We start from the raw sequence: 21,826 nt of genomic DNA on the forward strand, positions 1-21,826 counted from the left end.
TTTGTGGGAGTTGGCGCTGGAGAAGGAATTGTGATTACTTGCTTTATTTTTGAATGTTTTTCCTTCTGGTCTTAAAAGCAATGCAAACTCCTTATTTAAAAACAAAAAAAGATGAGAGAAAAGACAGAAACACCATTCCCTATCTCCAAGAAAAGGCCGGCGCCGTGGGTAGACCAGCAGCACGCTGAGGGGGGGCAGCCTGCTGGCATCGTGGGTGGACCAGCAGCGTGCTGAGGGGGGCAGCCTGGTGGAGGGGGCTGCACTTTTCTGAGGGGGGCAGCCTGGTGAAGGGGCCTGTGCTTTGCTGAGTGGGGCAGCCCTGTGAAGGGGCCTGTGCTTTGCTGCGTGGGGCAGCCTGGTGGAGGGGCCTGCGCTTTGCTGAGGGTGCCAAGCCCTGTGGGGAGGCCTCGCCACTGTCCCAGCCCTGCCAGAGCCCCAGGGGACCCCAGAACCTCCCAAATGGCCTCCTTCCAGAAGCTGGGCAGGTGCAAAGGGGCGGCCCAGGGGCCTGGGTCTACCCTGTACCTCCAGACAGCAGGGACACCTCCAGGCTATCATGCCCCACAGGCAGCCCTGGTGCGGTCTCCACAGCTCCTGACTCCTGGTGGGCCCGCCCTCCCTTCTGAACCCCCCTTTCTGAGAATGAGGCGATTTTGGAGCTCGTGAGCAGAGGGGCGGTCAGCACTGGATGGCAGCCAAGCATTACCCAGCACTCGGAGCCGGACCCCTGAGGACCCTGTCCCTGCAGCCTGGAGACCAGGCCGGCCTGGACCCCTCCCCAGAGGCCTCACAGTGGGCAGAGATTGGGGTGTGTGGGGGTGTACATGCCGTGTGTGTGACTGTGTGGTCTGTGTGTGTGGAGTATGTGGTGTGTGGCCTGCGTGGTCTTTCTGTGTGATATATGCTGACCCATGTGTGTGGGTTGTGTGTGGGCACGTGTTTGGTCAGTGTGTTATATGTACATTCACGTGTGGGGGGTGTGTTTGGTCTGTGTGTGCACGTGTGTGGTGTGTGTGCATGCACACGTGTGTGCGAGTCCTGTGTGGTATGAGGGGGAACAGCTGTGGGAGAGCCAGGGAGCTCCACTCTAGAGCTCCACCCACCCTGGCTCTTGGCTGCCCTGGCCCTGTCAGTAGTCCCAGAAGGAGGTTTGGGGGCCACTCAGGTATTGGGCTGAGTGTTCTCATTTGGGGAATGGGACCCTGGGGTTGGGGTGAGTCCTGGGCCAGCCCCTGGCCTGGCAGAGCCCATCCCTGCCTTTGCATCTGCTGCAGGCTCCAGGCATCCACCTGCTGGGGCTGAGCTGAGGGTCGCGACAGCCCAGAAAGACTGAGAGGCACTGCAACCCGGCTGCCATGTGGATCTCAGATGCACGGCCTCCAGCGCCGTGGGATAAGAACGTGTACCGTTCAGGCTGCCTGGTGCGCGGCTCGCTGTGGTGATCTGTTACACAGGAAGCTCCTGCAAGGCCCTGATGTCTCCTCTAGGAAGCTTCCCAGTGGCCGCAGGGCAGAGGTGTAGGGGTGGCCTTGTTTCAGGGCTCAGCACCGTCTCGTCCATGGAATTTGGTTCGAATTGTGTACCTGAGGGCTGAGAGTGTTCGGTTGGCCGTGGTTGGTTTGGGGACCGCCTGGGTGAGGGTGACCTGGGATTGGAGACCCTCCAGTGTGCACTTTGGTGTGGCCCTGCCCAGTGTGTGGCACCTGTGCCCCTTACAGAGGAGGAGGCCAGCTAGGAGGGACAACAGCTTGCCCGGGGGCTGGCCATGCCAAAGCCCTGGCCGGTCAGGTAGCACCTGAGGGGTGGGTTGTGTGGTTGGCGGCTTAGTGACCAGGCTCAGCGGCAGGGCGAGCAGGCTTTCTCAGGCTCAGCAGTACCCCAGCACTGCTGTGGCCATCTCCCCATGGCACCAGCTACTGTAGGTGGATGACTCCAGAGCTGCCCCATTTTGGGCCCTGCCCCAAGGAGGCAGCTGGCCCTGGGGTGGCCTGGACACCATGAGTCTCTGCTGGGGCTGATGTCAGAGGGAAGGGTCTGGGGTCGAGGTGGCGGCAACGCAGCCTGGAATAGTGGAGTGGCCCAGAGCCAACCTGCAGAGCTTAACACAGCTGCTGGGGACCATCCTCAGATCACAGTGACTTTCCTTCTGCGTAAATCACAACGTAAGAACGTGTGCTCGGGACCCGTCCAGATGCGTGTTGCCCCACAGCATGGCTTTGACGCAGTAACCACTGTTATCCAGAGAGAAGCAGCACCTCATCCTCCCGGATGCTCTTTCCTCGTGGTATTTATTCATCCACTTCTTCTCTTGCTCATTTGGTGTCGCCCTTTTCTGGGAGCAGTGTGTAATTTTGTGTGCAATTCGGTAGTGGAAGTCCAAGTTCCCGCCCCACAGCCTTCGGGGAGGGGGCCCCGACCGGGGGACGAGGGTTTTGCTCATCGTGGGAGGGGCTTGGTGGTGGGGTTGGTTCACAGTCCCAGAGGAGGCCTCTGCTGCCCCAGCATCCTTCCTGTGAACTTATGCCACCCCCTCCCCTCAGCCACGCACCAGCCATGACTCAGCAGGCCCTTATGCACTGGGCTCTGCAGCCTGGCCTGGGCCACCTTGGACAGCTCCATGCCCTGCACCATGGGCAGAAGGGGCTGGGGCAGGCCGGTCTGGTGCCCACTAGAGTCGTCCCGTGCCTCCTGGTCACAATCAGACACGGGCACTCCCCAGGGTTGAGGACAGTCTGAGCCGTGTGGGGTGTTGGGGTGAGAGAGCTGGGTGGCCCCTCCAAGTTCCTCCAAGCCGCACCCTGCCAGCACATGTGATGTCTGCCCTGGCCAGGGTGCTGGGCTGGGGGACCCAGAGGTGACAGGTGACAAGGCAGGTGCCAGAGGAGGGGCCGTCTAAGGTTATCATAGGAGAAAAAGTGGGATGGATAAGGAAGGGCACCCAGGCTGTAGAAACGGCTGCTGGAGAGCACCCAGGCATTGCCTGCAGGTTCCTCTCTGCAAGGGTGGGATGGCCACCCTTCGTCCCTCACGCACCCACCACAGCTTTCCTCGGAGTCACCTCCCTGCCATCCTGTTGTCCTGAGCCCCCCAGGTAGCCCGCAGACTCTCTGCTGATCCCCACAGGCTGGGACCCCTGAGTCCGTGCATCTCTGATGCTGCGGCCATCTCCCCCAGCTGGAAGGGGCCCCTGGGGAGGACACCAAATTCTTTTCTAACTGCCGTGGCCCCAGGGCCCTGCACAGAGGAGGGCTTGCAGCAGGCGCTCATTACCTACTCAGATGAAGGAGTGAGGCAGCTAGTAAGTAGACATCCAGGTGGTTCCAGGGAGCAGGTGCCCATGTGGAGCTGGATGGCAGGGGACCTGGCACTCACCGTTCAGGGCAGATTTGGGCAGCACTGGCTGAGGGACAAGCTCCATCCTGCCCTGGGGATGCTGGGTTTTCATCTTCACCTGGAGCACGGGCACTGTCTTTATTTGTCAGTGTTAATATTTGGCTGTGATTGGTGGTGGCCATGCTGCGTTTTACCAGCAGAGTGGTATCTTAAATTCCATGGGTTTATTTGCAGGGTAGAACTTCCTGGCTGTTCATCTTCCCACACCTGAGATGCCTGGGCTGTCGGGCCCTTGCAGAGACAGCCTTCTCCTTGGAATTTAGGGGATGTGGAGGGGGCAGTGAGGAAAGCCAGGGAAATTATTTATGTTGGCACCTTTGGAAGAAATGTGTCCTTTCTCTGTACCACAGGTGATCCCAGAGCCTGACTCTGCCCCCGGGGTCCTTCCTGCTTCCCTCCTGCCCTGTGGGGTATCTGTTATGTGGGGAGCAGAGGTGGTGTGACAAGGGAGATGGGGATGCAGGGTGCTCCTGTGGGAGCCTGTCCACGACACCCATGGGTGGTGGGTGTCTGCAGAGCACATCCATGAAGCTTGCGTGTACCTGTGTCTGCATGGGCACGTGCACCCCTGGGGAGCATGTCCTCATGTGCTGCTGGTGAGCCTGAGACCCCTGGCCTTAGTGTGCTCACACCTGGGTGCCACCCATGTAAACCTGCGTGCCTGTGGCTCACTCCAGGGGTGTGGTGTGTGCACCTGCCAGGGGTGTGGTGCGTGCACATCTGTGCCTTGTGTGCGGCCATGTGTGCCTGTTTGCACACACGTACATGCACATATGTGTGTGTGGGCGTGCACTGCGCTGTGGGAGGGCAGAGGAAATCCTGAACCCTTTGGCATCGATGCACACAGTGGTGCCCGCCTGCTCGTGCCTCTGTACCCAGGCAGGCATGGCAGTTCCTCCCTGGCAGCGTGGCTGGTTCCACACAACTTTTGACAAGCCTGAGCGGGGGTCTGACCTATTTTCCGGCTCCAAAGTGCCACACCCTGGGGCCAGTGTGCTGGCACTTGGGGATGGAGACCAAGCACTGTGCCTCGTACAGCCCGGCTTCTCTCCAGCAGGTGCCTGATTGTGTGCAGGGGAGCCAGCTCCCTCCTTGTGATCCGAACCTTTCATTTCCGGGCGTGATAAAGATGGGGCTGTGTTTAATTTCCTGTCTGCCAAGGCAGCACCACCGCCTGAACACCAGGCTGCGCACAGGGTGGAGGTCGCCGACTTGACCCAGCTCTGGCTTCCATCGAGCGCTCCTTGCTGGCAGCCTTCGAGGTGCTTTCGGACGCTCCCTCTGAGTGAAGCGGTCTCCCTGCCCTGTGGCCTGGCTGCCGGGGGCCCCTCTGTGGGTGGGCTCTGGGTGGGCTCTGGCTGTAGGGTGTCTGTAACGTGTGGCCGCTCAGTCGCTTCTGCTCCTCTCTGCAGGTCAGCTGGCCGCCGGCACCTGTGAGATTGTGACCTTGGACCGGGACAGCAGCCAGCCTCGGAGGACGATCGCCCGGCAGACCGCCCGCTGTGCGTGTAGAAAGGGGCAGATCGCCGGCACCACGAGAGCCCGGCCCGCCTGTGTGGACGGTAAGCACCCGTGGCCCCAGGACCCCTCCGGGTGCTGAGCGCAGCTTCACCAAGGGTGCCTCTTCCCTGACGCGGCCCCTTACCTGAAGGTCCCCCTAGGCCTCAGCGCATCCTCGGGTCAGGCCCCTGGCTGTTGGCACAGCTGTTCCCATGGATGGTGTGAGCTTGTGGCTTGGGGACTGGCTGGGGTGCAGTCTCCAGTTCCTGGGGGAGTGGTCAGGGAGATGCCGGCGCCCTGCCTTACTTGCCTATGTTTGGGGGTCTCTGGCCCAAGGCTGTGGTTCTCTGATGTTGCCTCTGGGAGAGGAGAAGGACAGCAGAGGGGTCATCCGCAGGATGGCAAGGTCCCCTGGGTGCCGTTCCATCGTCTGCGTGTGGTCTGGCCGAGGCTGCCAGCGGGACCTGGCTCCTTGTCTCTGGGTCTGGCCAGTTCAAGACCCTCTCATGCCTAGACTCGGGAGGCCGCAGCTCCGGCCCCCATGGGCTCTGAGCCCATGCAGATGAGTGCCTGCTGGCAGCTGGCGGTGACCCCCGGCCCCTAGAAGTCAAGCTTCTGACAAGCTGGGCCGTGGCTGAGGGATGATAGTGTTGCTGAGTCAACACTTGGAAAGGGCACCTGCTATGAGGTGACATGGGGCGGGAGGGGCTGTCCCGGCGTCTGGTGGGAGCCTGTCATCTGGTAGGGAACTCTGCTGTGTCTATGCTGTGCCTGACCATGGGGAGAGAGTGGGCTTGACTAAGACCACTGGTGACCAGCTAAGTTCAGGGGACAGCATGAGACCTGGGAACCCCACAGCCGGGACCTCCCCAAGGCCCAGTGTGTCCCGGGAAGGCATCTGGTGTCAACACCAGCCAAAGGTCACAGGTGGGCATGTAGGCCCGGCATTAAATCCAGGCTGCCTCCCTCCCTTGTGACCAGAGTGGGTAGGGAGACCCCTCCCTGGGGCAGACATGGGGGCTGCTATGGGCCTAGCCAGCAGCAGCCATGTGCCAGTCCAGGCAGCCTTGGGGTGAAGGACCCCACGCAGGGGTATTGGATGCCTTGGTTCCAGGCGCAGCAGCTTGACCACAGCCCAGGAGAGAGTGCAGGGAGGGAGGGTCCCCCATGGGTGAGATGCGGAGTCCCCTATGTGGGGTCCCTGACGCCACTTCTTGGGGTGGAGAGAAACCAGCATCCCTGAGTGACAGGCGTAGACTTGGGGTTGCCCTCGAGCTGCGGCCCGGTAGGGGCAGAGGCCCTGCAAAGCCAGAAGAATATAGGGACAGGGGCTGGGCAGGTGGAGTAGGGCCGAGGATATGTAGGGGTGTCGCTGGCCAGTGGCCCCTCCAGTCCTTGGTGGACTTCAGGGCAGCTATATCCGTGGCATCCTGCACTGAAACATGGGTGCAAGCATCTCAGGCCTGGCGCAGTGCTCACTGGCCTTCTGGGGACGCGGTGCAGGGACCTGTGGAGATGTGTCCCATGCTCAGCTGGCCCACCCCATGGATGGCAGGCCCCTGCCAGGCCTCCCAGGGCTGGATTTGGAGTCCGAGTTTCCTGACTCTGGTCAAGGGTCCTTTCCTCCCCCACTCCCCCTGTGGGGGCTCCGGATGCCCAACTTCAGATCCCACCGCCTCTGCCCAGGAGCCTGACGTGGGCAGCCTTGCCCGTGTGCTGTGATTGAGAACACGGGGTCAGGGATAGAGCCTGCTGCTACGTGGGTGCTGGTGAAAGTCCATGGAGAAGGGATGGGGGGCGTACAGAGACAGGGCCAAGGCATCCTGAGCACTCCACAGAGGGAGGCGGCTGCACTAGGAAAAAGAATGCCCGTATCAGCCAGGCGCAGTAGCTCACGCCTGCAATCCCAGTACTATGGGAGGCTGAGGCGGGTGAATCACGAGGCCAGGAGTTCAAGACCAGCCTGGTCAAGATGGTGAAACCCTGTCTCTACTAAAAATACAAAATTACCCGGGCGTGGTGGTGTGCACCAGCTACTCGGGAGGCTGAGGCAGAGAATTGCTTGAACCCGGGAGGCGGAGGTTGCAGTGAGCCGAGATCACGCCACTGCATTCCAGCCTGGGTGGCAGAGCAAGACTCTGTCTCAAAAAAACAAACAAACAAAAAAAGAATGCTGGTATCACCGGGAGAAAGGTGTTCTAATAGGCCAAGCCCTTGATCCTCCAAAGCCAGATAGACCCCTCTAGGGGTTCTCAGCAGAGTCAGGGCATCGTCAGGAGGATGAGGGCTGGCGGAATCACTGAGCTCCCTCCGGGTGTCTCATTGATGAGCGTGTCCTAAGACTGTGCAGGAACAGGCCAGGCAGTGAGTCTGCCCCAGGGCCCACTACCTGGACCCCTAACCCCTGAGGCCTTTATAGGAAGGGAAGAAGGGGAAGGGGCCGCGGGCTCTTGGCTGAAGGGAGCATGCCTTGCCCAGGTCTCAGTCCGTGCAGCTCTCCTGGTCGCAGATGCCCTGTGCACCTGGGGGTTGCGTGCACTGCTCAGGTGGGATACCCAGGAAGAACCGTGGGCCAGGTGGCCTTCCAGCTGAGCCACCTGTCTGTCTTCCCTAGACCTAGCAGCTGTATGCCACCGGCCCTCCGGCCACTGGCCCTGAGGGTTTCTGGGAAGCTCTTTGGCACTTGGGAGGGGGAGTGTGGCGCGAGAGGCTGAGCTTGCTGGAGTGGGCTGGAGGAGAGGGGAGCCATCAAAGGCTTCTGGTGCATTTTGAGGACCTGGGGCAGGGAGGAGTGGGCCGCTGGAGCCTTGTTTTTGTCCTTATTAAAAACATCTATCAATTTGCATCTGTAGAAGGCATCTGATTAAACACCAGGTACGCAGGGCCTCAGGGCTGCTCAGTGGCTCTCAGGCCTCGGTTCTGCAGAGCTGGATCCCGGGGTGAGCTGGGGCAGAGGCGTGGCGGTCTCCTTCCCACGGAAGGGGACTGCTTCTCCCACAGCTTCTCCCACAGCCACGGCCCTCCCGGCTGCCTGTATCTGGAGCCACTGGAACACATGGTGGCCGGGGCGCCTTCTCGGGGACACTGATGCGTCTCAAGACTGGGAGGGGGAGAGCGGTGCCCTGCACGGCCAAGGAGTTCACAGCCAGGCCGTCCTTTCTTCTCATTACTTCCGCCCGCCTATGGGCAGAGTTGGGGTCAAAATTGATTACTAATTGAATCTGGGTCTGCTCATCTGAAACCGCATTCGCTTTCCTCTCACCAGGAGCCCCCTGGTGCCTCAGGAGCCGGGTCCCAGAGACCCAAATTAAAACCGTCCCGTTTTCAAGGGAGGCCAAACAAATTAGTTAGCTTAGTTAGCTTTGCTTCTTTTTGCACAGTGGGCATTTTCCAGGCTGCCATCTAATTTAATTTTTGCTTTTCTATTTTCTTGCTCTGCGTGCATAATAAGTTTCCTCGCATGTGAATTGCATTTGCTGAAGAGAAAACTTGTGCTGTGTTGGGCCGGGGTTGGAATTGAATGTGAGTAGGGTTGAAATCGGGGAGGCACTTGCTGCCCCTACCATGTTCCGTGACCACAGGCGCCCGGAATGCCGGAGCAAGCCTGACTGTGCTCACTTGTCCATTGGTCGGTTTCTTAATTATTCATACATTTGCTCACTCACTCATCTGTTGAAAGAAGATGGATACCCATGGCAGCAGGAGAGGTGCATGGGGAAGTCAACTCAAAACACCCAATACAGAGAGCCATGCAGTGCTGCAGGTGCGGGAATTCAGACTGGGGCCCCAGAGTGCTGTCACTTTTTCCCGCTGGGACCTCAGCAAGGATGCATCCATGAGGGGGCATTTGAATAGGGTATTGAGGGATGACGAGGAGCTCACCAGAAATGCTTCTCTTTGTGAAAAGAGAGGGCCAGTGGTTAGAGAGGAATTCTAGCCTCCAGCCTCCCTGGCCTTGTCTCTGAGCTAAAGCATTTCTGGGTGAACCACGTCCCTGCCTGTACCGGGCAGGGCTGTGAGCCTGTGCACCTGCATGCGAGATCCAACTTACGGAACCATCAGTGAAAGATTCAAACACAAACCAGCCACGCACTGTGGCGCTTTCCATCCTTACACACAGTATCAGCCACCGAGCCTCCCCTCCCCCAGGGCTGCCCTCTGAGGCAGGCACCCAGGTGCGTGATGCCCTGGCGGGCTGGCCAGGCCCTGCTTCTGCTCCTTTCTAGCTGTTTATGCAGACGCGCCAGGTTCCCTTTTCCATCAGCACACACGTGCTGGGTCCCGCAGCCACCACAGCACGGCACTGAGGACTGAGACCCTGTGTCCGAGTCCAGCGCTCACCCAGCCCTTGCCAGGCATGCAGTAGCTGGCTGTACCTGGCCAGCCCGCCTCGCTGAAGCAAGGTCTTCCTTTATGAAGAGAGGTGCTGTCTCCCACAAGTTGAGTTCTCCTGAAACTCCTTTCCCAGGAAACCAAAGACTGCAGCCCAGTAGCGGGGGCAGCAGAGGGTGGTGGTTTGTGAGCGGAACTGCCCCAGAGCTGAGCCAGAGGGGTGAAGGGTGGTAGCCTCAAGTCTCGGTCGTGGGCGGGGGCAGTTTTCCCTGGGAGCTTTTGGAGGGTGGTAAACTGCAGTCATGGCACTGCGCAGACCAATTGTCAGGGCCGCAGTGGCCACTGGGAGGTGCAGGACAGGCCGGGCTGACTGCCAGGTCTGGGGAGGCTGTGCCCAGGAAGGGGCAGGGCCAGAGGGCCTGGAGGTGGGTGTTGGGTGGAGCCTTATATTCTCCAGGCATGAGGCCTTGCCAGCCACCTGGGTCCTGGGCTGGGAAAAGAGGCAGAAAACAGGCAGGTGGGCACTGCTGGGTTCTGGGCAGAGGTATGGTGGCCAGAGTCTTTGCTTCTCTGTGGTTGGGAGTTTGAGGCAGGCGTGGGACAGTAGAGGCCTTGCCCGCTCTCAGGCAGTGTGGATGGTTGGCAGTAAGACGCGCAGCCTTAGGCGGGTGGACGCTGAGGCCGTGGGTTTGGCATCTGTGCTTCACGTGTGGTTTAGAGTCCAGGTGTGAAGAAGAAGGGGCACCGCGAGGGGGATCTGTGGTCAGCGTCACCTTCCACCCCACGTCCACAGCCCTGTCCTCATCCTCCAGCAGCAGGTCGGTGCAGGAGGGTGGAGGGTGCCCTGGCCACGTACAGGAGTCTGGAGATGGTCCTGTCCTTGCTGTGGGGATGGGGACCACACTGATGGCAGGGCCATTGGACCCTGGGCTGTGGGCCCTGGCAGTGACTGCAGGAGCCAGGGTAGGAGGGAAGTCACTTCTTCTCTTGCCTTTCCCCGTTGTTGACCATCATCATGCCTAGCTGCTCATGATGCCCTAGCAATGTGGGGTTTAATTACAGGAGTGCAGGAGCAAAAGCCTTTCGGTTCTGAGAGGCTGGGCACAGCGCGTCATCTCCACCTCGAGGCGCCAACGGGGCCCCCAGGGCCAGCTGAAGGCATGTTGTGGCTGGGACTAGGGTGACGGGAATTTTCCACCAGGAGAGACGTGAATCACCTGCTCTATTGTACGCAAGAGACTGGGAGTGCGCCAAGGTCCCTAAGATGCGGTGTCTGTGGCCGAGTCAGCCTGCATCTACCAGTTGGTGCTCAGCCTGGCCAGGGGTTGGCCCCAGGGTGGCAGCTGGAGAGGCTGTGGCTGGCCCTGCCTGCCCCGTTCATCCCTTCGGCAAGTGGTGGTTGGGATAAGGAAGGCCCTGCTTCCCTACAGTTGTTCATACAACATGGGGACATCTGTTTGACCACGGAGCTCACAGGAGACCGCCTGCTGGCAGTTGGCTGTTCATGGGCAGCCCTTCCTGCGTTGAGCCCTGACCACCCTTGGCAGCCTGGCACCCCGCACTGGCCACCCAGCGCCATCCAGGAGGAGGTCTGGGCCCTCACCAAATCACCGAGGCCCTGATCTGAGGAAGGATAATGAAGCTGTTTTTCAGAGGGGCCCAGACCCCCACGTGGAGCACCCGGCTTTGCTCTGGGCTGTTTACTGGGCACCCGCTCCCCTAACAACCTTCCTGAGAAAAGGACTCATGTTCCAGGTACCTTCCAGTACGCGACGGAGACCAGCTGGGTACCTGCCTGCCTCAGGAGGCACCCTCTCCACTGCTTAGGGGCATGGACATGTCGGCTTCCTTCTGGGGGCTCAGGGAGATCCCAGCATTTCTGGAGGCTTCCCGAGGCCATGGGCGACTGGGTGTGCAGCCGCATCCTCAGCCAGGTTGTGGGTCCTGGCCACCCTGGACCCCTCGTGGCTTGGGGTCCATGCTTTGTGGCACAGAAGCTGTGGGTGCCGGTGTGGCCCTCTGCTTGGCAGGCATTGCCAGCCACTGCATCACGCGACCGTGGTGGGGCTGTCAGGACACATACATCTCCACGCAGACTGCTGCCACCCGCGGCCTTTTTGTTATGGAACCACTGCTGGGAGAGGGTGGCGTGTTATAAACGCTTGGCAAGCGGAGAGGCGCCTGGGGGCTGTTGGCGACACTTTCTTCCCCAGCACACCCCTCCGTTCCATTCTGCCTGGATCCAGATGGGGTTGGAGATGCCCTGGGATGCGGGCACCATGTCCCTCAGTTCTGAGCATGATTGGTTTGTGAGGAAGATGGTGGGAAGAGACCCTGCCCCCGGTTCCCTAGGACGTGGATGTGAATTGCTTCAGTCCAGAGGATGCAGCCACTTCAGGCCCAGCAGGTGGGCAGGGCAGGCAGGGCAGGTGTGTCTGCTGTTGGAGCCACAACTCACAGTGCCCTGGCCAGCCCAGGCCCTGGCCAGGGCCACTGTGGTGGAGTTCCTTCAGAGAGGAGCTGACTGCCCGGCCCGACCCATGGCTGTGGCGTGAGGGTACAATGGCAACTGTGGTAAAGGCCAAGCACTTTGCTTCATCAGAGTCCAGTTTTACCAGAAGGGAGCAAGCCAGTCCTTCTCCAGCAAGTTACCCAGCAGTTCCTTCCAGATCTCGGTGCGTTTAATTGTTGGAAAACCACACAGTAGCTGCATGGCTCTCTGATGCCTCTGTAGAGAGATGAGACAGTTGGAGCCAGGGTGTTCTGCTGCTGAGAACATGAAGTTCCTTGAATGTCCCCCTCTGTGAAGCGCCCCCACTCCCAGCTCCAGGGAGCACAGCTAAGGGTGAAGGAGAGGAGACCCCAGCATTCACGGGCACTACGTGAGTGCCACCAGATGGCAGCTGGGGTTGGTAGATAAGTTGCTGATTTTTGAGGTGCTGTGGGGAGTCTCAGGTTGGGAGCACACTGGGAGGTGGCTGAGCAAACATGGGTGCCCGAGCCTCTCCGTGTCCCGTCACGTAGGCACGGCGGCTCTGGAGGGAAGGGGGTGGTCTCCTTGCTCTAGCCTCTCCATGTCCCGTCACGTCGGCACGGTGCCTCTGGAGGGAGGGTCCTGTCCCGTCACGTTGGCGCCGCGGCTCTGGAGGGAAGAGGGCGGTCACCTGGCTCTGCTCCCTCCCTTTCATAAGGGAGGCTCTTTCCCAGGGCTGTGGACACAGGGCCCCTGTGCTGCCAACCAGGGGAGCCAAGAGGAGGAGGAGGAGGAGGCCAGACACCTGGGCTGGGCCTGACCCTGGGCAGACCACCACCCTCCCCTGGGGCTGGGGCGCTGGTGTCCTAGCCCCCTCGAGCTCTTGAAGCCTGCCCGTGGAAGGCCCACTGCATGTGGGATGCATCGTCCACGGGCCTACAGGGTTTGGAAGGAGCACGCCTGCTCCACTCGTGCCCCTGCCTTGAACCCACCGTCACTCCTTCCCATGAGGATGGGGACAGCTTGTGCCTGCTCCACAAGGCCCCCACTCCGTGTGATTCGGGGACAGAGAGCTGCAGGGTCCTGGGCAGTGGGACCCCAGGCTGTGCTGCCCAGGCACGTCCCATCCCTCATCCTGTTGGGCCCCTCTGCCAAGTGCAGGCCTCCCGGCACTGACTTTCCCATCCGAATCACTCCCAACAAACTTGGGTGGGGTTTTAATTTTTTTTCGAATTCTGTCATTTTTGAGCCGAATGACTCAAATGACTAATAACTGTCTGGCGTGGAGGAAAGGGAAGGGGAGGGCTGGGAGGAGCTCCTGTGTGAATTTGACCTTGATCCAGCACCCACTCTGCAGCCTCCCAGGCAGAAGGCCCCTGATGGAAGCTGGGACAGATGTGGGGAGAGCAGGGGCAAGCGGGGAGCAACCTCCTTATCCCCACAGTCATTTCAGGAGCACTGAGGGCTGGGAGGAGGGGCCATGGTTGGGCAGCCTAGGCCTATGGGGTCTGCGGGCCCAGAGCTGAGCCAGGCAGCGTGTGGTGGCTGGTACTAGCTGGATGCATCAGTGTGGCAATCCAGGAAGGCTTCCTGGAGGAAATGGGCACTGCATTTAAAGGGGAGGCCACACCCATCTGTCATTGTGTACTGGGCATGGTTGTCACCCAGGATGCCCCAGGGTCCTTCAGCAGCAGGCATGAGTGGGCGTCCACTCCACATCCAGCCCTGCCCAGACCCCCCGGCTGCTCCTGGAGCAAACCGTGTCTGAAGGGGCTGGCAGGATGCAGAGTGGACAGCAGCCCTCACTCTTCTGCGGGAAAAGCTTTTGTGTGCTTCAGTCATTAGAAAAGTGAATGTAAGTCCTTAAGTACTTGGATATTTCTGTCTTGGTCCATTTTGTGATGTTGAGACTGGGTAATTTACAAAGAAAAGAAATTTATTTTACACTGTTCTGGGGGCTGGGAAGTCCAAAATCAAGGCACTAGCGTGTTCAGTTGTGTGGTGAGGGCTGCATTCTCCAGAGAGGCAGAACGCTCCGTCCTCACGTGGTGGAAGGTGGAAGGGCAGAAGGGGGCCAGGCTCCCGCAGTCAGGTCCTTTTACAGCATTATCTCTCCAGGATGGTGGAGCTTTCATGACCTGAACATCGGTCAAAGTGCCCATCTCCCAACACTGCTGCATTGGGGGTTAAGTTTCCAACACGTGAATTTAGGGAACACTTTTAGACCACGGCAATTTAGAAATACGTGTATGTTCTTAACGCAGCTGTGGCCTCAAGCAGGTCCCCCGAGCGCTCTGAGCTGTGGGCAGAGAAGCAGAGGAGGGACAGTGTGGTTGAAGGCACGGTCCTGCCTGGCTTCCTGAAGCCAAACACTGATTTTTTTTTTTTTTGAGACAGAGTCTCGCTCTGTTACCCAGGCTGGAGTGCAGTGGCGCGATCTCAGCTCACTGCAACCTCCGCCTCCCAGGTTCAAGCAATTCTCTGCCTCAGCCTCCCGAGCAGCAGGGATTACAGGCGCCTGCCACTACACCCGGCTAATTTTTTTTTTTGTATTTTTAGTAGAGATGGGGTTTCATCATGTTGGCCAGGCTGGTCTTGAACTCCTGACCTCCTGATCCATCTGCCTCGGTCTCCCAAAGTGCTGCAATTACAGGTGTGAGCCACCACGCCCGGCCGACGCTGATTCTTTTTCAGGGTGTTGCTTGCTCTCTAGAGTCTGCTAGAACCACCCTTGTGGTATACTGGAACTGGCTTGCACCAGATTGCGAGAACCATGGGTTAAATTTTCAGGAAATGTGTGAATTGACTTGTAATACTCCCATTATTAAAAACGAAATTACCATCCTGGCCAACATGGTGAAGCCCCGTCTCTACTAAAAAATACAAAAAATGAGCTGGCTGTGGTGGCAGGTGCCTGTAGTCTTAGCTACTTGGGAGGCTGAGGCAGGAGAATTGCTTGAACCCGGGAGGCGGAGGTTGCAGTGAGCCGAGATCGCGTCACTGAACTCCAGCCTGGTGACAGAGCGAGACTCCATCTCAAAAAAAAAAAGAAACAATGAAATTATATAAACTGACCTGTAGATAAATTATACTGAAACCAAAAATATCCACGTGAACACACTAAAAAAAGAAGAGTAAACAATATCTACATCAAGTGGAAGAAAGACAATAATAAAGATTAAAATGGGAATAAAGTAGAATATAGAAAAATAATGAAAATTACCAAAAGTTCTTTTTTTTTTTTTTGAGATGGAGTCTCATTTTTTTTTTTTTTTTGAGATGGAGTCTCTTTTTTTTTTTTTTTTTTTTTTTTTTGAGATGGAGTCTCACTCTGTTGCCCAGGCTAGAGTGCAGTGGTGTGATCTCAGCTCTCTGCAACCTCTGCCCTCCCGGGTTCAAGCAATTCTCTTGCCTCAGCCTCCCAAATAGCTGGGATTACAGGCTTGCACTGCCACGCCCAGCTATTTTTTTTCTTCTATTTATAGTAGAGATGGGGTTTCACTGTGTTGGTGAGTCTGGTCTCAAACTCATGGCCTCAAGTGATCTGCCTGCCTTGGCCTCCCAAAGTTCTGGGATTACAGGTGTGAGCCACTGCCCACCCAGCAGGTTAGTTCTTTCAAAGATAAGTGAAATTGACAAATCTCTAGCTAGGCTGATATGAGGGAGTAGAGAGGGATAGAGAAGAAGGAAAGTGAAGGAAGGCTGAAGTTACCACATCATAAATAAAAGGGGACATTAGTACCCACCATATGAAATAAAAAGGTTAAAGGGATACTATGAACAATTGTATGCCAATACAGTAGATAGTTTAGATGAAATAAACGCATTCCTAGAAAGACACAAACTTCCAGAACTAACTCTAGAGGAAACAAACAGTTTGAATAGACCTATGTTATGTAAAAACAAGGAATGAGTTATCAAAACTTCCCAACAAGAAAAGCCCAGGACCAGATGGCTTCACTGGTGAATTGGTCCAAACACTTAAAGAAAAGTTAACACTGGATCTTCTAAAGCTCTTCCAAAAAATAGAAGAATAGGGGCCACTTCTTAACTCACTCTATGAGGTTGGTATTGCCCTAATACCAAAGTATCAGACATCACAAGAAAACTACAGATCTATGGATACGGACATAGATGTCACTTTGGGTTTCGTGCAGTCCTACACTACGCCTCATCCCTGAGGCACGTGTCTCTCCTGCAGCACCACCGTGATGGGGACGGTGACATCCATGCCTGCATCTCCAGCACACACCTGTGCCCTGAGTATGTAAAGGCGCTCTGTGAATGTCAGTGGGTCCTGATGCCTCCAAATGCCTGGTTGAAGCAGGTTTTCAGGGAGACCCGATGATGAACAAAGCCAGTGAACCAGCAGGCCTTGAGCTGGGAGCAGAGAGGGAAGGATGGGGGACGCTGCCGCTCTTGAACCTGAGTGATGCCTTCCAGGTTCTTGATGGTGTTTACAGTGTCCACTACACCCTGCTAATAATGCCGCTTGCCTCATCTTACATATGTTAATCAGCATCTGAGAATAATCAGTGTCTACAAGAAGAAATATCTTTGAAAAATCTTTGAGGAAATTCTCTCCAGGAAGCCGAGAGCTGAGGGGGCCCAGCATGTGGTGCTGGCGCGGGCCCTGATTGCGGCCATTAGCAGGGACATTCGTGACGTTTCAGGGAAGGGTGCATGGGGTCTGCCTGATGCCAGAGGACCTTGAGCTGCTCCCGTCCACTTCCACCTCCGAAACTCAGCCCCACAAACACTCCTGAGGGCGGGGTGGGTGGGGGAGCAGCGAGGTCTTACGACTGCTGCGTTCCTATTACGGCCCATCTGGGGATTCCGGAGCTCTTCTGAGGAGGACAGAGGCAGGTCCCTTGTCCCGAGCCTGCAGCGTTGCTTGTCCATGGCAGATGCCAGATGGATGTGCACAGCCCATGGGCGCTCAGTTCCGCAGCTCCCTGCCTCTCTGGGTGGAGTCTAAATATGGGTTATTTTTCAGCATCCTGAAAGCCACGCTGCATCTTGCGTGAGTGACGGAGCACCGTGACAGTTGATGCGGCCGGCAGGTGAGGGCTGGCCTGTCCCAGCTCCTTCCTGAAGGTTATATGGATCACCCCATTCATTGTACAAACACCCACCCAGGGCAGTACTGCTGTCACCTCCTGTTAAAAGCAGGGAAGCTGAGCCCCACAAAGGGTGGAGCTGGCCCCAAGCCCACAGCTGGAAAGTGGGGGCACTGGGGCTTCAGTGCTGCAGAGAACGTCTCTCTTCTGTCCTGGAAATGCACCTGCTGGCCCAGACCTAGGGCGTCGACGTTCAGAGAGAGAAAGGACCAGGCCTGTGGCCACAATGTGGCCTCTTGGGCTCCCAGGCAGTCATGGAATAAGGGTTCAGATGGACAGTGCCCTGTGCTGAGGGGTGTGGAGGGAGCAGTGACAAGAACCTAGAGGAAGGAACCATGGCCTCAGACTGCAGCGTCCAAAGAGGACGTGTAAGAGGAGGTGACGCCTTTGCCCGTCATTGTCAGGAGCAGGTGCGATTACCGGGCAGGACACCCGGGGACCTTGATGGTCTCTGGGCAGCAGAGTCCTGGGCAAGTCTCCGAGGGCCCTGCTGAGGGCGCAGCGCCTTCTGGACCCCGCGGTGGAGGATCCAACATTCTTCCTGGCCTGTTGGCTGCAGAGGCGGGACACAGGCAGAGACCCTGCCTCACTCTGAGCCCTCGTCCACCCACAAAGGGACCCAGAATCATAGCCGCAGCCTTGTTGCTCGCTGGGCTTTGAGCAAGTGGAGAATTTTGCTTCAGCCACCATGGTCTGGCCATGGAGCCAGGAGGTCTACGGGGACCGTCTTGTGGAGGGAGGGAGACATTCACAGCCCAGCCCACCGTCCACAGACCAGCCAGGAGGCTGAGTCCAAGACAGGAGGCAGAGAGGCTGGACCTCATGGTCACATTCTCCTCAGGGGGTCCAGATTCTGCCTTCTCAGGGGAACCCAGATTCAGTGGCACAGAGGGACTCAGGCACCACCACAGCAGCTGGGCTGGACGGTGGATGTGGGTGGAGGAGGCTCCAAGTCAGGGAGCCCTTCCGGGAGGAGGCGGTGGCCACGCTGAGGGTGGGGCATTCTTTGCCCATGTCCTGCTTTTCTCCCTGTCCTCACCCACTTGTTCTTCTCGCCCTGTCCTGGTTTGATGAGGGACCCAGCTGCTGTCCTCTCTGAGCTGTGCTGGGGGTGGCAGCAGGGGCCGGTGCTGGGAAGGCCTCCGTCCCTGGCCTTTTTGGTGGGGCTTGGCTGTGCGCAGGGAACAAGGACCAGCAGCCCCACAGCTGGCGCCCTCCACCTCCCTTAGCGCAGGCCCTGCTTTGATGAACATACAGTCCCCATGCTGTCTTTGATGTGATTTGAGATTTCAAACTAAATTAAATAACATGATGAAAAAGCCAGGGACATTTTGAAAGAAAATTTTATTTTGATCTTGGAGATGCTTTGATCATGTGACTTGGAGGGGGGTGAGTGGGGTTGCCTCCCTGTTCCTCCCCTGCTCCGGGTGTGGGGCGGGGACGGCTCTGGGCCATGTTTGGGGCCTGTCTGGATGCCGAGTCATCTTCAGGTTCCCAGACTCCAGTGCACCCTTCTAGGGGGCTGGGTATTCTCTCAAGGGCTGTCCTCCCAAAAAACACCCAGGCTCCCATATTGCAAATCCTCTAAACTCATTGTCTTCGGACACGCTGTGCCCTCACTGTCCCATCTCCCAGTGCCCGGCAAGGAAGTTGCTGTTTGCTGACGGTGGCTGGATGTGGCCTGGACTCTGGAGCAGAAGTGGCGCTTGAGCACAGTTGCTGTTTGCTGACGGTGGCAGGATGTGGCTCGGACTCTTTGGAGCAGAAGTGGCGCTTGAGCACATCTCGAGTATGTTTGTGGTGTGAACGTTTTCCTTATTTCATTTTTTTATGGGGCTGTGTTGCCATCAAGAGGTCCAGACCCTTCTAGAAATCTTGGACAGGTTGTAAGAATGAACTTAAAAACTCTTTACACAGAATTTTCCCCTAGAGACAATTCTTTCCAGCCGATAAAATGCCCGGCAGCCCCCTTAGCCGCAAAATGCTGTGGCGTTGGAGCTGATGTTCCTGTTTTCAGGAGAACAGCTGCATGTCCCAGGCGAATTCATCTCAGTGCCTCGTGGAGGCAGATGACTGGAGCTGCAGAGGGTGTGCGGGGATCGCCCCACTGGGCTCCGCCCTGGCTCTGCCCCTCACCAGCTGTGCAACGACACAGCGCGTGGCCCTCTCCCAGGCCGGGGTCTCTCTTCTGTCAGCAGAAGTGAGGAGGCTCCTCACCTTCTGGGTGGGTTTGGGGGGTCAGGAGGTGAAGGGAGCAGACACTCTCAGAGCTCCTGGCCCTGGGAGCACCCCGATCCGTGCCCACAGCTGCTCTTACAGTCTTGGAGACCCAGGGCCGGCTGCTGGAATCTCGGAGTTAGGGGGCGTGTCTCTTCGGGGGAAACTCTGACGCAGGAGCAGGCACAGTGAATACAGTCAGAGCTCATTCATTCCAGCTCCACTATTATGGAGCCCCGGACAGTGTGGGGTCTCCAGGCCCCAGGTGACCTTTGTAGGAACAAAGGTTTGCTGAGCAAATCATGAGAGCACGTACGGGGTGTGTGTCCAAATCGTCTGGACCCCTGTGTAGTCCACACTGCGATTGGGGTCACTGGCGTACTGCTGGCCCTACGGTCAGGGTCTGTGGCCACCTGGCACAGTGTCCCACCAGAGCGCAGAGAGGGACATTCCCCATGCCCCACCCTCGGCCCTGAGCCGCCTCGGGCACGTCTTGCCTGCTGGAACCTTGCCCCAGCCCTCTCTCCTTGTGCCCTTCCCACGTTTACAGAAGAAGGCTGGGCTGAACGGTGTGCAGGCCTCGAACCCCGGCCGCAGAACTCGCCCCGATGAGGGGAAACTGGAGGCTCTTTCCTCCTGACCATGCATGATGAGCCGGTGCCCCGAGGGTTTGTCTGCGTCTTTCCAAAGACACCTCATGGCGTGTTTCCGGTCAGTAGTCAGACATTCTGCTCATCTCCCTGGGTGCAGAGCCTGCTGGACACTGATCAGTGCCCAGGCCTGGTCCCGCCCTATGGGGACAGTGCAGCAGGGAACAGAGAGGGGGCAGCGTATGGCAGTGGGTGCCAGATTTGGAGGAGACGCCGGGGGCTCGTTCCCCCACCCTCCTGGACAGCGTCCTTCTCCCTGCACATCCTTGTGAGTAATGCTCTGGGAACCTCCGGGCTCTGGAGACACAGTGGGATGGAAAAGGCCAATAAAAGACAAATACACAAGTCTGCAGAAATGAACTGGGGGCCTGGGAGCCTGGGAGCCTGCAGAGACATCCACAGGGGTGATGGTGACTGGGGGCTCATTGGGGTGCCCACTTTGGGGAGATGGTGACTGGGGGGCTCATTGGGGTGCCCACTTTGGGGAGATGGTGACTGGGGGCTCATTGGGGTGCCCACTTTGGGGAGATGGTGACTGGGGGCTCATTGGGATACCCACTTTGGGGAGATGGTGACTGGGGGCTCATTGGGGTGCCCACTTTGGGAAGCTGGTGTTGTGGCTGATACCTGCAAATCCAGAAGGCTCTGGCCTTGTGAATACCTGGAAGCCAGCTCCAGGTGGACGTGGGGCTGGGGCTCGGCCTGGGTGGTGAGGATGTGCCTGGTGCCTGTGGGGACAGCGGGAGGAGCTCACAGGAACATGGCGGGAGCACAAGGCTTGGAGGTTGGCATGGTGCAGGGAGTCAAGGCTGGTCCCTGGGCAGGGGCTCTGCAGGCCAGAGGACATGGTTGATTCAAACCTGCCGGGAGCCTCGGGGGTGCCAGGAAGGTGACGGACCACTCTGATGGCCTTCTACAAAAATCTCTCTGCTGCTCTCTGGACCATAAGTTCAGGGCAGCACGAGGAGTCTGCAGAGGTCAGGCTGGGCAGAAAGTGGCAGTGACTGTGGTCGCGTGGGGAAGTGTGTGATGGGGGTGATTCAAGGGCCCAGGCGGTGGGGCTCCAGTAGAGGTGTGAGACCGTGTGGAGGGCAGAGCTGAACCCAGGCCTGGGTGTACGTGCAGCGATGCTCTGTGTCCACCCCAGGAGGCCCCAGGCACACGTGGAGCATCTGTTCTGCCCCCCAGCTGGTGCGAGCTCACCAGAGCAGGTGTCCAGCAGGCACGGAGTGAGAGACACAGGCTGGGAGCAGGTCAGACTGGCAAGCCTGCTTGGGTGTGGGAGTGTTGAGGTCACCAGGGAAACTGAGGCGGCAGCTGAGGACACAGGGCCCTAGGCGATGGGCACCCACTAGCCCACAGAGGGGCCATCCTGGCCTACCCGCTGTCGCAGCTGCAATGGTGGCCTCCCCCAATCCTTGCCCTCCCTATGAGGCTGCCTGTGGAAGGAAGCAGACCTCCCACGCAGGGAGCCCGAGAGGTGAATAAAGGTCTCCTTTAATTATTCAGACCACCCGGCAGATCTGGCAGCTCATGCCTCCCACAGGAGCAGAGCCTGACTGATGGGAGCGGGAGCTGCAGGAGGGACGTGGGGATGCTTGGGATGCTCCGGGACGCAGGGTGGCTGGATGAGCAGGGTGCTGGGCCCCTGTGGGTGCCTTAGCTGCGGTTTTCTTTGGCTTTAACTTTTTGTCTTTTTTAAGTGTCTCTGGCTCATTTTAGAGCCAGGTGACTTAACAAAGGTTTCATTTACCATTGGGAAGGGAAGGATATTTCTATTCTGAGTTATGGACATGTTAACGGGGTGCTGCTTCTCAAGGTCAAGCCAGACCCTGCAGTTGGGGGCACTAGAGTGGGCTGAGGGGCCACATTGGGGTTAAGTGGCCTGCATCTTTGTAGGTCCTGTGCCTCACTGCCCAAGTCACCTTGGACCAGTCACCTTCCCACTGGTGACGAGGGGAGACGCAACTGTAGACAAAGGGCAAAGTGCAGCAGCCGGCACACGGTGACTTAGGGCCTTTGCAAGCATGATTTTACCCAGCTGACTCGGTCTCTATCACCACCTGGTGGCAGGAAACTAAAATTGCAGGCATACTTGTTCAGAGGTAAGCACACAGCATTGCTTTCTGTGGTTTCAGTTA

The 21,826-nt window shown here is 58.0% G+C and overlaps 1 protein-coding gene across 3 annotated transcripts in view; it reads left to right on the plus strand.

Annotated features, from left to right (window-relative positions):
• TAFA5 (TAFA chemokine like family member 5) overlaps positions 1-21,826 on the plus strand; it is a 268,462-nt gene that overhangs the window by 156,648 nt on the left and 89,988 nt on the right. For all 3 annotated transcript variants that reach the window (XM_034948958.3, XM_034948955.3, XM_034948959.3), the window contains exon 2: positions 4,806-4,955. In XM_034948958.3, coding sequence (XP_034804849.1) covers positions 4,806-4,955 — 150 coding nt within the window. The remainder of the gene's footprint in view (positions 1-4,805; positions 4,956-21,826) is intronic.

Source organism: Pan paniscus, chromosome 23 (genome assembly GCF_029289425.2).
Source record: "Pan paniscus chromosome 23, NHGRI_mPanPan1-v2.0_pri, whole genome shotgun sequence".
NCBI lineage: Eukaryota > Metazoa > Chordata > Mammalia > Primates > Hominidae > Pan > Pan paniscus.